Source organism: Aspergillus novofumigatus, assembly GCF_002847465.1.
Source record: "Aspergillus novofumigatus IBT 16806 chromosome Unknown P174scaffold_2, whole genome shotgun sequence".
Classification (NCBI taxonomy): Eukaryota; Fungi; Ascomycota; class Eurotiomycetes; order Eurotiales; family Aspergillaceae; genus Aspergillus; species Aspergillus novofumigatus.
Genome location: NW_020194275.1, coordinates 3,461,701 through 3,474,258, shown reverse-complemented (window position 1 = coordinate 3,474,258; position 12,558 = coordinate 3,461,701). Strand labels below are relative to the sequence as shown.

The 12,558-nt window shown below is 47.5% G+C and overlaps 4 protein-coding genes and 4 non-coding genes across 8 annotated transcripts; 4 read left to right on the top strand and 4 right to left on the bottom strand.

Moving 5' to 3' along the window:
* Positions 1-961: 961 nt before the first annotated feature.
* On the top strand, positions 962-1,929 carry P174DRAFT_449119 (uncharacterized protein; the record flags this gene model as incomplete). The annotated part of the gene is made up of 4 exons (XM_024828812.1): positions 962-1,063; positions 1,266-1,571; positions 1,628-1,668; positions 1,758-1,929. The coding sequence occupies 4 exons, from the start codon at positions 962-964 to the stop codon at positions 1,927-1,929; spliced, it is 621 nt and encodes a 206-aa protein (XP_024686102.1).
* A 379-nt stretch (positions 1,930-2,308) lies between these two features.
* P174DRAFT_t37 lies at positions 2,309-2,399 on the bottom strand. The gene has a single exon. It is a non-coding gene; the product is annotated as a tRNA-Phe (tRNA).
* A 90-nt stretch (positions 2,400-2,489) lies between these two features.
* On the bottom strand, positions 2,490-2,581 carry P174DRAFT_t36. Its single transcript has one exon. It is a non-coding gene; the product is annotated as a tRNA-Phe (tRNA).
* A 600-nt stretch (positions 2,582-3,181) lies between these two features.
* P174DRAFT_502068 (uncharacterized protein) lies at positions 3,182-4,717 on the bottom strand (the record flags this gene model as incomplete). The annotated part of the gene is made up of 5 exons (XM_024831067.1): positions 3,182-3,708; positions 3,995-4,184; positions 4,250-4,274; positions 4,515-4,535; positions 4,677-4,717. The coding sequence occupies 5 exons, from the start codon at positions 4,715-4,717 to the stop codon at positions 3,362-3,364; spliced, it is 624 nt and encodes a 207-aa protein (XP_024686101.1). The 3' UTR covers positions 3,182-3,361.
* A 350-nt stretch (positions 4,718-5,067) lies between these two features.
* P174DRAFT_t49 lies at positions 5,068-5,155 on the top strand. Its single transcript has one exon. It is a non-coding gene; the product is annotated as a tRNA-Phe (tRNA).
* Positions 5,156-5,427: 272 nt separating this feature from the next.
* On the top strand, positions 5,428-5,519 carry P174DRAFT_t50. The gene has a single exon. It is a non-coding gene; the product is annotated as a tRNA-Phe (tRNA).
* Positions 5,520-8,536: 3,017 nt separating this feature from the next.
* P174DRAFT_111828 (WD40 repeat domain-containing protein) lies at positions 8,537-10,296 on the top strand. Its single transcript, XM_024821028.1, has 5 exons — positions 8,537-8,864; positions 8,990-9,702; positions 9,768-9,857; positions 9,912-10,031; positions 10,132-10,296. The coding sequence occupies exons 1-5, from the start codon at positions 8,747-8,749 to the stop codon at positions 10,150-10,152; spliced, it is 1,062 nt and encodes a 353-aa protein (XP_024686100.1). The 5' UTR covers positions 8,537-8,746; the 3' UTR covers positions 10,153-10,296.
* A 1,531-nt stretch (positions 10,297-11,827) lies between these two features.
* On the bottom strand, positions 11,828-12,277 carry P174DRAFT_111631 (uncharacterized protein). Its single transcript, XM_024821027.1, has one exon. It carries the CDS (start codon positions 12,156-12,158, stop codon positions 11,919-11,921), a length of 240 nt encoding a protein of 79 aa, XP_024686099.1. The 5' UTR covers positions 12,159-12,277; the 3' UTR covers positions 11,828-11,918.
* Positions 12,278-12,558: the final 281 nt, after the last annotated feature.

Genomic DNA, 12,558 nt, shown 5'->3' with positions numbered 1-12,558 from the left:
GATGGAAGGTCAGCGTACGCTCTCAACCCCTAATGCGGACGAAAGCGTACTTGGGATGAAGATGGTCGGAGGAGCAAGAAAAGGACCGAGAGGCTTGTCGAATTTTGTGACAAAATCATGCGGTAAATAGGATAATGCAAAGATGAACCAAATAGGCTTAAGAGGCCCGTGGATGGACGGGAGATGAGGAAGCTGAAAAGTGATGGAGAAGAGGACAGTGAAAGGGAGTTTTGATCGAGCCAAGACCAGTCCTTTCAGTCAGAGCCTGATGGTGGCCGCGGGCGGCCACGAGATGGATGGTTCAGATGAGATTGCAAAACAAGAGTCAGGAGTGAAAGAAGGACCAGAGTCAAATATAAGGCATCAACAAGAATTGGGCCAATATGTATAAACCAAAATAATGACAGAAATGAAAGTCCAAGAGCTGGAGGATTTGAAGTCTGGCGGAGGATTTGATTAAGTGTCGGAGAGGGGGGCAAAATCAAGAAGAGGAGAAAGTGAGAGAGAGCGAGTGAGCCAGGGAGCGTCTGACTATGAAGCCGAGTCGGGCCAAAGAGCCTAAGCGGAGACTGGGACCGAGAAGGGGTTTTTGTTTCATGAATAGCCAGCAACCCCCAAGGTACTATCTATAAACTATCTGTCTACTCTTTTCGCACTCAAGTCGTTGACGGAAGACTCTTCATTTGCTTGCTGATGATCTTAGATACGCTGACTAGTGATTTCTGTCTCTTTCCTCCACCTGCGATGAGTCGGCATGTACGGCGGACTATAACTACGATGCGGACCTTGGGGTTCTTTACTATTTGCCACATGTATTACCTATTGCCACTACCGCCACATACGGTAATAGGTACTCATATACTAAAAATACTAAAGTATTGATATCGAATCATCGTCTAGTAGGTTATATCGATACCATAGTATCCGATGTCGAATCTTCACCTAACAGGGGTATCCGGAAATGGTCTGGGACAATTGGATCGAGATGAATTCATACTTCATGCGGTATCACGAAGTCAAGAAGGTCAAGCTGGAAAAGGACCTCGATGGCCGGCCATGTGAGGTACGTGGACAATGCTGTTACGAGGCATGTCTGCTTTGAGGTCTAAGAGGAGCTCGCAAAATCTCTCTCCAGCGTTATCCGAAGATCTTTCTGTTGGAAGGCACTACCCTGCACAACTGACTCGCGAACAGTTCCACTAATACCCTGCTAGTATGTGTCATGATGCTTGATGCTACTGGACGATAGACTGACGCTCTGGAAGAACCCCAACGGAGGCTATGCCACATCCCTTCTCGTTCAGGATGATCTGGTCCTGGTGATCGAGAATGAAGAAAGCCCTATCGAGCGCAGGACCGTCGACCATATTAAGGAGCTAGATGGCCCATATCATCTCGACGCAGCAGCTGTCTGTCTGCCCGGTTCGGCCATTCCCGGTGAAATGCAGCGTGTCCAGCGACACGCTGCATTTCGAGGCTGGCGTGTGCCTCACTACGTCGTAAAGTTGCAAAAGTCCATGATCCGGTTTCTCAAGGCGTTGACGCCCGAGCGGCCCGTCGAGCGAAATAACGTGCGCCATGCTAATCCCCTCTGCAAGTGTACCGTGACTGACCAGATTTTCCGCAGTTCTTCATCCAGCTCGATGATGGCCACCACTGGTCTCACCGGTGGGGATCAGAACAGCACTGACGTTGCTTGTGCATACTATCAACCTACCATGTAGCGGAACGTGCGACAGCTAACAGTATGGGTTCAGCATGGGCTACGGCACAGCCGGGGTTGACCGCCAACGAGATCCATTTTCGATCCGAGCGACGGACCTCACGACATCTACCCCGTTCGAGGGCCACGTTACGGTCCGCACCTATTTCGAGCCGATCAGCAAGATCGTGAAAGCCTTTTCATCTCACGACGCTTGGCCGAGATGATTCGAAACCGCGATGAGACCATGTCGATATTCAAGGGAAGGCGGATTGGGGTAATATCCTGCTTCCTTACTTGGATGAACAGGATCGGCTGCAGAGGGATATGTGTGGCAAGCAAGTGGACGGACAATTCCCGTCTTCATTCTGTATTCGGATGTGAGACATCGAAGGTTCTGCGTCCCTTTGGACTGACTTATGTCGCTGCTTTCAAATATCTCCAATACTAGTGTTGGTTTATAGTGTAGGCCGGGGGAGTATACACCTAACGACTTGGTACATATTCACAAGAGTAGTTTGTATTGCTGGAGCACTTCTAGCTAGGTAGACCCGACCTAGCAGTAGCTCTGGACGTATTTATTTAGTAGCAAAAATAAAAAGGATTTGGGGTGAGCCGGGATTGAACCGGCGACCTTACGATTAAGTGACTGAGTTCAACTTCAGTCGTACGCTACTCCCAGCTGAGCTATCACCCCATCTAATTGTTTAGACATGAGAAAGTATAACTGACAAGTCTGGTAAGTTGAAAAGGGAAAAATAAGTATTAAACTGCAAAAAGGACAACTTGGGGTGAGCCGGGATTGAACCGGCGACCTTACGATTAAGTGACTAAAGTGTAACTTCAGTCGTACGCTACTCCCAGCTGAGCTATCACCCCATTTGATGGTTTATCGTTGGATTTTTTTCACTAGGTGCCAGAATAAATATATTGACTAATCTAGCCAACTCCATAACTAACCTAACTAGTCAACTAGTTATTGATTTGTGCTCAAGGGGATGGTCTGATTCTACTATACCCTACCCCGAACTATTTCATGTCCTATGGTCTGAATAGTGGCAGTAACTGTTATTAGGCTATAGGGCTACCATGCTGTCAGCCTGTACTCGACCAAAATAAGATGAAAATGGGAAAGAAGTTGGTATTTGGCCATGTGCCAAATCATTGAACTGAACCATCGCCCTGTTTGTTTGGGGTTCAAATTCATTATAATACTATCTCTTGTTGACTGCCTAACCTAGAAGGTAATAAGTAGCTACTGATGATGCCGACTAACTCTCCCTTCACAAGGTGAACCAATCATTATCCTCCAAGGACTCATGATAACTATGAATTAACTCACACCTCAAGCCCTGCAGAATGTTCCAGAGCTCTTTCAAGAACCTACTCATCCCAGCAAATAGGAACCTCGCTTCCTTGTTAACCTGACACTAGTGGCACACTCTCTTCTCCAGTACTCCATTAATTGGGGTGGATGATCGTATATATATCATTCTCGATCATCTGTGTGTTACAGAGGTCTCTTCCTCTTCCGGCTTGGATCAGTCGCTTGTACATCCCCGAAATGTTTTTTTGCCTGAGTCTCCTTAGCACCACCTTCATAGTAGAAAAGTCTGCTTTCCTAAGAAGCTATGTCCCACTATGGGATCGTCCCTGATGTCAAAAATTTAACTTGTGACGTTGGTCCAGAACTTTGACAGTTCTGTTGAATTGACGGTTGCCCAATTCTCCACTGGTCTGAGATTTCAATCTTTCCCCCTTGCAGCCCTCGCATTTTAGTCGTGGGATGATGAGGCGAGATGATTCTTCTATCGTCCATCTTCTGGACTGTTTTCGGCAAACCATCGAGCTCCTCTTCCGAGCGGCAACCCATAGAGGGAATTGAATCAGCTGACCTTGCTGTTCTACTTTCCTCCACACAACCTCGCCCCAACATGTCTCTGCGATAGCAGACATTTTTTGACGCAGATCGCGAATAGAATTATCGTGTGGCTCTTGGCCGTCATCTGTCCAGAGGTGAACATAGATTAGTGTTTCCTCTCTGCGGCAGATCTGTCAAACATGAATGGATTCTGGGACGAGGACCCGTTCTCCTGTGGTAGATAAATGGTTGGGTTGCTTGGGTCGTCGGTCTCTTGCTGTACTTATGGATCCGTGATATAGAAGGTTGGATTAAGGGGATGGTGTGCTATGTAGGGCAGCGACGGATCCACTGGAACTTAGGAGAAAGTGAGCTGGTCACTCGGTTTCACGCTGTCTCCAAGCACTGGTCTCCTACACGGACGGACTCACTGAACTGCCCTTCCAATTTCCAGGTGTGTTGCGGCGATGCTTTTCCACCGCGAGTCAGCACGCATCCGAAGACGCGAGGTCTGGTATGATATACGATGCGGGAGACTCCTTTCAAGCGTCCGTATCCGGGGCATGAGACGCTGCAGGACTTCATACCATCTTCATTCAAGACATGGCTTGGATTCTCTAGCTGAACATGTGCAAGTAATTGGAAGAGGTGAGAGTCCTATCCTCTCCGTGGTTGGGTCAGCATACGAAGGGAGGTTCGGTCAGTATAGAGCTGTTGGGTGAGGTCCATAGAAGAGGTGCCATATGTATATAGGTCAGAGGCGCAGTGGGTGCCAAGGACAGGGAAGAGGAAGAGGGAAAAGGATAACGCAAAAAGAATGAGCTAATGAGTGAATGGGTTTTGGGAAATGGTGGTTGCCAGAGGGTTTATGACTGCCTCGACAGGAGGTGAGAAAATAGGGCCGCTTGAATTGCTCGGGTACACGGTGGGAGGAAACGCCGGAGTACGTACATTATGGAGCCATCGAAAGACCTATAGATAAAAGACCCTGCAGGAGCTAGGAGCGACTGATACTGAGCTTAGGCACATGGCGTATCGATATTTTTGTATCGGAAAGGAGACGTAGTCGTAATATATACTTAGGCACCTTTCATATTCCCAACAAAGACTTACCATGCTGGTGTTGCATAGGCCCGTAGTCCCCCTGGACCCATATTACTACTAATCCTGCTCAAGAATTGTCTCATACACCGACATCAAAAAGCTTAGTTGCCAGACGTTGCCAAACACCTGTGTGCCCTGTGACCTGCAGCAAAAAGCCACCAAAAAGCACATCGGATCGCACGTATGTAGGCAATCAACATGTTTCCTCACCAGATGACTTTGAGCCTTTGTTTTTATACTCTGTCCTCACTACTCCCATTGATTTAGGTATTTTGATACTTTGTATCGGACTCGTGCTGTCCACTACCTACCTCAGATACCTACATTGTTTAATGTGATGGAAAGCTGTGTAAGTCCTCTGCCTCGTGAGACGCTATTTTTCGTCCTTTTATCATCAAACGGGGTGATAGCTCAGCTGGGAGTAGCGTACGACTGAAGTACTCAGTCACTTAATCGTAAGGTCGCCGGTTCAATCCCGGCTCACCCCATGTTCCTTTTTGCCTCCTTTTCTTTTTTTGTTTTTGGTTATATACTTTCGCTTTATTCTGATTTTACCATTTTCTTTCTTTCTCCATCTCCTTCAATCACTGTTCTATTCCACCAATACCCTGTTATTGACTTTATTTTTAAACGGTCAAGTACCGGTAAGCCTTAGAAACGCATAACCTCCCACCGATCACATGATTATTGGGAATATGAGCGGAAGCCCATTATCAAGTCCATCTCATACAAACTAAAAGTGTCTAGCTTTACGTCAAATGGGGTGATAGCTCAGCTGGGAGTAGCGTACGACTGAAGTTACACTTTAGTCACTTAATCGTAAGGTCGCCGGTTCAATCCCGGCTCACCCCAATTCTTTTTGCCCATTTTTTTGGCCTCCATCGTATATGGACAGCAAGTCGCTTGATAAATGTACCAAGATAAAGGGCCCGCCAGGAGTATCTGAGCTAGGTATCAGCCCTCTCGTTGACGTTGACAGGCAGCAGACTTTCGCAGCGTTCAAGGTACTTCACTTCATCCTTCTCTATAGGTTGAATGATGCTCGTCGTCCTACCCGTCAGGGAAGTGCTCGCAAGTACCTCTTTACACGTTCAGCATAGTCTTCACTGACGACCATACACAGTGAAGCGCCGACAGCCATCCGGCGTCTAGGCAGGCGGAACTAACCGAGGCTGGAACTTGACCAAGAAACCTACACAAACTCTTTGGGCGGTTCTTCATTGGAATCAAGGTAGACCTAAAAGAAGCTGTGGAATATTTCTTATCCATATATGCTTTCAGATGCACGATCAGACTTAAGCGCGTTTATATTTAGAAATCCGTCATGTACGGACCAGCCAGCTGACAAGGATCCATTTAGCCGCCTATCAACACAGTAAAAATAATACAAGCATTCACATCTGGAGTCCAGAATGCAGAATTCAGCTTGTGCCTCGTACTATTCTCGCTCATACAGGCTGTTATTCCTGCGTCATGCCCAAGAGACTATTTCTACTTCATGCCTCAAAAGCCTGATGGGATACTGAGCTGTCCTCAGATCGACCAGGCTGTTTGATTTGTTGTTGGCCTTATACGGGGCCGGCAATTGTTGATACCCGTGCAATTCCAACATGCAAAAATTAAATAGCGTTCTGTGCTCTGGTTCTTGTCTGCATTGCCCAAGGCCTCCTGGCCGCTCAATTGCAGAAAACAAGAGATGTACCGGTCGAGTCATGATGAAGGTGCTTGCTGGATCATGACACTTAACGTTTATGAGTATGCGTGAACGGGACGGGCTTGGGAAAACAGTCCTGATTCTCAGATAGCCAGCATCGGGCTTGTTCGCTGGGCCAGGAGTCCTAGGACCTGGGTACCTCTTACTGGGAATAGTGTATGTAGTAGGAGCACTTGAGGTTAGTCAGGATTCAGGAACGACCACGTTGAGCAATGAGCGATCATTCAACAGTGGAGTCAGATCCTGCATTTCAAGAGTCGAAGTGGATAACAGATTTTCAGTATGGAGTCAAATTTAAATGGGACCCGCTGCAGCGTGCGGGCTTGCATCTCGGGGGCACAGTATGCCAAGGCGTTCAAAGTGCAGTTTTTAGTAACAAACCTCTTCAACTGAAATAGTATACTAGAATGTAAAGTCGGGTTATGATCGATTATGATGACCGCTATCTTTGTGTGAGGAGATAGATGGTTCCCCCCGTGCCCCCCATGCCCTTGCGGAGAGAAACATGAAAGGGTTGTAACATGGAGCACCACTAGCCCATCTCTGATCAGGTCTCCGAGGCTATCTGTTTTTATACATTCCTACCTCCGGACTTTTAGCAAGTATTTTCTGCATGATCCAGGGGCCTGACACCGCAGAAGAAAAAAAATATTCGAGAACGATGCCGAATGTGAAGTTGAAGGAATTATCAGTTTTGATACCTTATCTAGAAACTGTTTATATAGTTGTTAGCTTTCTACTACAATAAAACGAGACCAGAAATAGGCACTATTTTCATTGAACTTGCCTCGTTTTCCATATCTATCTGGACTTCGAAAGAAGTAAATAATGCTCAGGATCTAGGTTTACTGGAAGGATCGCAAGTACCGTGGCTGCTGATATGACATACATAGGACTATCAGAGACTATCAGATTACCCGCACACTACAAAGTATGTGCCTGTCTACTCGCCTGTAGCGTCATTAGCGTACATGCCAATTTGAATAATGAAATATGCACATAACATCATGCTCCAATCAAAATAGCCATCATCTCCTATCATTAAGTCGATATTTTCTATTATCATCACTGCAATAAGATCAATTACATGATCCGTATTTTCCTCAATTTCTTCGGAAGACTAAGGTAGAATGTCTCAATCTCCTCCACTTTGGGAACATCAATCACCAATCAATGACCTCAAACCGCACTGGCTGCATCTTAGTGACCGCAATACCTTGATAATTTACCCATACAGATTACAGGACAACCATCTTCTGTACGGGAGCACGGAGTACGATACCTTATCCATACATGGCGCGGGTCCAGATACCCAATCAAGGTTTGCTGCGGTTTTTTTCCGTATCCATCCAGGAGGCTCCGTCTATTACCAAGCAGTTCATGACTCTGTTCAGCTGCTTGCTACTGCAGGTGCTGTCTGGGCCTAGCGAGGCTCGAGCATGTACAAGTATCCCTTCTGCAAACCATGTCCGGCAGTGAGTAGCTACTATTTAGGTGGCTATCCAAGTAGTGATTCAACGACACAAAGCGTCGCTGCATCGACGGTGTAGATACTACTATCCAACTATGCAATCAATTCACTGCTGTCTACTGCTGATCCGTCATATCGATCGTCATCCCAAACAATACCTGAGTCAATATGACTGCAGTAATCAGTGCATCTGAGCCCTTTTGTCGACACATTCTGAACGTGAAGCAAACCGAAGGGGAAAGATTTAATGACAGAACGACGATAGACTTAACACCTACGATGTCTATTGTGTAATGGATTGATTATATTACTGTTACCTAGAGTATGGGACTTCGTAGTGCCGGTGGTAGTAGTGAGGTACTAGTTCCCCTTAACTGCTTGGTAAGTAGCCATTATTGCTGTTGCTACCGGGGTGTCATCTCCAGTCAACTTGTTTCCCCTACATTAACGTTATTATTTTCCTCCTTCCTTTAATCGAACTTTTCCTTCGGGTTTTGTGGCCCTTCTCCTCTGTAATAATAAATTCTCTCTCATTATAACCATACATAATTCTTGCTATCTTTAATACTCTCTTCTTCGGCACGTATACCCCCTGCCTCGTTCAAAGCTCGAACCACTCCTGCCCCGGGTCGAAACTTTCTTCTTCACTCGGTCGCTTCCGCCATAACTCTCGCTCCACACCCAATCAACCCCCTCCTCCGCAGCTCCCTCTCTCTCAACTCTTCCTCTGTCCGTTCCCTTCCTACCGCTGTCTTCCCGCCCCTCTCCCGGTCATCCCAATCCGATCCCCTGGGATTTACAGCGCCGCCTCCTTCGACACCGTTTCACATCCCACGCCCGCCTATTTCCTCAATTACCAAACCTCCCATCCCAGGGACCTCCTTTCCGGTCGAAATGGCAGCCGATATGAGCGGCGAGCAGATGCAGGCCAAGATTACCGCGGCCAGGCGCGAAGCTGAAGGTCTTAAGGACAAAATCAAGCGCAGAAAAGATGAGCTGGCAGATACAACCCGTACGAATCCTTCAAACCATTACCTTCTGCAAAGTTTCAATTCCTGGAGTTGCAGCAGCTTGTTTATTATCATTGCTTTTGCGAATGTCTCCTGTTCCGTTTCGGCTACTGACCCCCCTAAACAGTTCGTCAGGTTGCGCAGAACCAGACCGACACCCTACCTCGCATCGGAATGAAGCCTCGACGGACGCTCAAGGGCCACCTGGCCAAGATCTACGCCATGCACTGGTCAACTGACCGTCGTCATCTAGTGTCCGCCTCGCAGGACGGTAAATTGATTATCTGGGACGCCTACACCACCAACAAAGTCCATGCCATTCCTTTGAGATCATCGTGGGTGATGACCTGCGCTTATGCTCCAAGTGGTAACTACGTGGCGTGTGGAGGTCTCGACAACATCTGCTCTATCTACAACCTCTCCTCCCGCGAAGGCCCGACCCGTGTCGCGCGGGAATTGTCGGGGCACTCGGGATACCTCTCATGCTGCCGTTTCATTAATGACCGTCGCATTATCACCTCCTCTGGTGACATGACATGCATGCTGTGGGATATTGAGTCAGGATCCAAGGTGACTGAGTTCGCGGATCACCTTGGAGATGTCATGTCGATCAGCATCAACCCTACGAACCAGAACATCTTTGTTTCCGGTGCCTGCGACGCTTTCGCCAAACTCTGGGATATCCGTACCGGAAAGGCCGTTCAGACTTTTGCCGGACACGAATCAGATATCAACGCCATTCAATTCTTCCCCGACGGAAACGCTTTTGGAACAGGTTCTGATGACACCTCCTGCCGTCTCTTCGACATCCGTGCGGATCGGGAGTTGAACATCTACCAGGTAAACTTGTGTTCTTGTTTATGATTTCTGCTGCGTTCATAGCTAATGAGACTTGCTTGCTGTAGAGCGATCAAATTCTCTGTGGCATCACGTCTGTTGCTTTCTCGGTCTCTGGACGATTGCTCTTCGCCGGTTATGATGACTTCGAGTGCAAGGTATGTGCACGGTACAATATTCATTGCAACAGGGGCGTAAGCTGACGTTCGCAGGTCTGGGATGTTCTTCGAGGTGACAAGGTCGGTTCTTTGAGCGGCCACGAAAACCGTGTCAGCTGCCTTGGAGTCAGCAATGACGGCATCAGTTTGTGCACTGGATCCTGGGATTCTCTTGTAAGTGCCTTGAAAGCGTTAAAATCTCCCTTTGTTATTCATTTTATTGTTTTTTCTTGTCTTCATTTCACAATTACTGATATTTCTTTTTGTGGTATAGCTCAAGGTTTGGGCCTGGTAAAAGAACAGAATCATCGAGCAAAGATACCCCGTCTCAGTCGTTTGCGATTCCATCATTCGGCTTCTTTTCTATTCATTTTCTGCAACAATAGGTTGGATGTCCGCCGTTGTACGATACATTTTCATATTTTTTGTTTTCCAAGAGCAATGTCCGCTTTTAATCTTCCATCCGGAACTACAAAAGACGTTTGCGGGGAGCCGGACGAGCGAATCACTTGGACCTAGATCAAGGTGGTTGGGTACTTGATCGAGATTTGGAACACTTCAGATGTTGGTCGTGGGGCCAAATTAATGAATCCGGAAATCTAGGTGACAACGTTCGATGGCTGATGTTGTGAGCGCGCTCATATGTTGTCTTGGCTTTTCTTTTCTCTTTTGATGATGACATTGATCTACGAGCCCCCCTAGGATGGCTGGCTGAGGAGTGTTCCCATAGCCTAAACTGACCATCCATTCAAGCACTCCTTTTGCAGTGACCACTGGGTGAGACCGGCAGACACGTCCGCGTCCTTGAACACCTCTTCGTTCTTCTCTTTTCCCTCTTTTCCCTTTGGAGGGATTCTCGCTTGCAAGCCCTATCCTATACCTTGCTCTTTCGTCTGGCATATCCTATTCCCGCCTTTTACATGGTCGCTTTTCTTTTGGTCTTACGGGACTCTTCATTATCTCTGATTTCTATTTCTTTTGCCTATTCATTTTTGATCAGCCCCTCTTGCGCATTGACTTTCTTCCTGCATGTATTCATCTTGCGGCTGACAGGACGGGAGGGAATGTTTTCGAACAGGGCCATGACGTTTTCCTTTGTTTGACTTGTGGCGAATGTTCTCTTAGTTAACTAATTAATCTGACATTACAAAAATCTATTGTTGATTCCAGAATTTCCACGTTTCTTGCGCTAGGGCTGCCGACATCAGGCAGCTCTCGACCTCCTGTCAGCGGGCGGGGCTTGGCTGATACGATATGAGCGGTGAGGGCTGCGATTGACATACTGCTGTATCTGAAAGCACTCATAGGTCTGCTTCAGTTTGGGCTTGTTTCGCACGAGTCTGACAATCTCTTGATACGAGGCATACCGGACGCATCTACATGCCATGTACAGGTCGGGATATGTGAGATTGAGTTTCGGCCTTTAGTTCGAGTTTCACCAGAAACCATGGCGCCATTGGGACGCAGGAGCTTAGCAGCGGACCAAGGTATCATCCTTCCACTAGAAGACATGAGGTTGTGAGAGGTCCCTACGAATGAAATCCAATCAGCTGATGGGCTGCGTGCATCTACCGGTTCGTGACATCAGGTAGCAAGAAGCTACAAGGTGGAGATGTCAAGAGCTGGAAAATGGTTCCACGCATTGGCTGTCTCTTTCCCATCCCACACGGAGCGCTCCAATGGAGAGACCAGGCGTATAGCGGACCACGTTGGAGCGCCTGGGCTGCTTGTAAGTCCCCTATATCCTGCGCTGATAAACTCAAAAAGGCATGGATATGGCCTTGGCAGCCAGCAGCAAATCGAGGCTAGTACGGAGTACTTGGGTGGTGACAAGCGCCGCAACCGTGCCATAACTGAGGGATCTAGTTATGTGTTGTGATTTGAGATGTCATCGGGCTGTTCGGAAGTATCGCCATCGTGATGGCAATGGATCTGCATCTGAAACATCTATCCACGTGGCTGCGATGCCCCTGACGACGGTCATAACAACGTGTAGCGCCAATGAAACAGCAAACAGCGGTCAGTGGACTGATCCTTTGTACCTCCATAATGGGTTAACCTTCATAAGCTTTTGAACTTCACTTTACTCCTTTTTTTGGTATCAGGTGATATAGGAGGGGAGTGGGACATTTCCAGCCATGAGCAGAGGGAATGTTCTTCGCTGCTTCTAGTGGTGTGTGGCATTAAACTTAACCATTCATTGACTAGACTAATCGATTGATAATTGATACATCGAGAACCCAGATGTCGAAGAGCCAAAAGGATGTGACCTGCCAAAAGTGGCTGAGATGGGATCTTCATCACCTGAAACACAGGGCCCCTGGAACACAAACTGTGATTGGCTCCTATTCTTGTTTTGCTTGGGAGCTGCAGCAGAAAAACCTAAGGCACGCTAGTTTTCCCCGCTAATCCCCCAAGCGACAAGAATCGTCGACTGTTTCATCTGCCACTCACTCACGCATCTAGTCTAGATTTCTCCTATCTACGCAGTTCTCTATCTAGACCCTGCAAATTCGGATCCTTTTGGATCCTTGGCCCTTTTGCTACAAGTCCACACTCGAATAAAGCAATCGATCTCCTGATTTAACGCTCAATTGCGGAATTGATCAGCGTGGGTGGTCTGGAGTACTCCGTTCCTCTCGCTCTTGTCACTGGAGCATCTCTCCAGTAGCGGCCATAACTCCGACTGTGGTTCAGGGGA

Bases quoted from the DNA above. Each gene is read 5' to 3' on its own strand.
- P174DRAFT_111828 (XM_024821028.1), top strand. From the start codon at position 8,747: ATGGCAGCCGATATGAGCGGCGAGCAGATGCAGGCCAAGATTACCGCG. The intron at 9,703-9,767 runs GTAAACTTGTGT...TGCTTGCTGTAG, and splicing joins GGGAGTTGAACATCTACCAG to AGCGATCAAATTCTCTGTGG. The intron at 9,858-9,911 runs GTATGTGCACGG...TGACGTTCGCAG, and splicing joins ATGATGACTTCGAGTGCAAG to GTCTGGGATGTTCTTCGAGG.
- P174DRAFT_111631 (XM_024821027.1), bottom strand. From the start codon at position 12,158: ATGAAGATCCCATCTCAGCCACTTTTGGCAGGTCACATCCTTTTGGCT.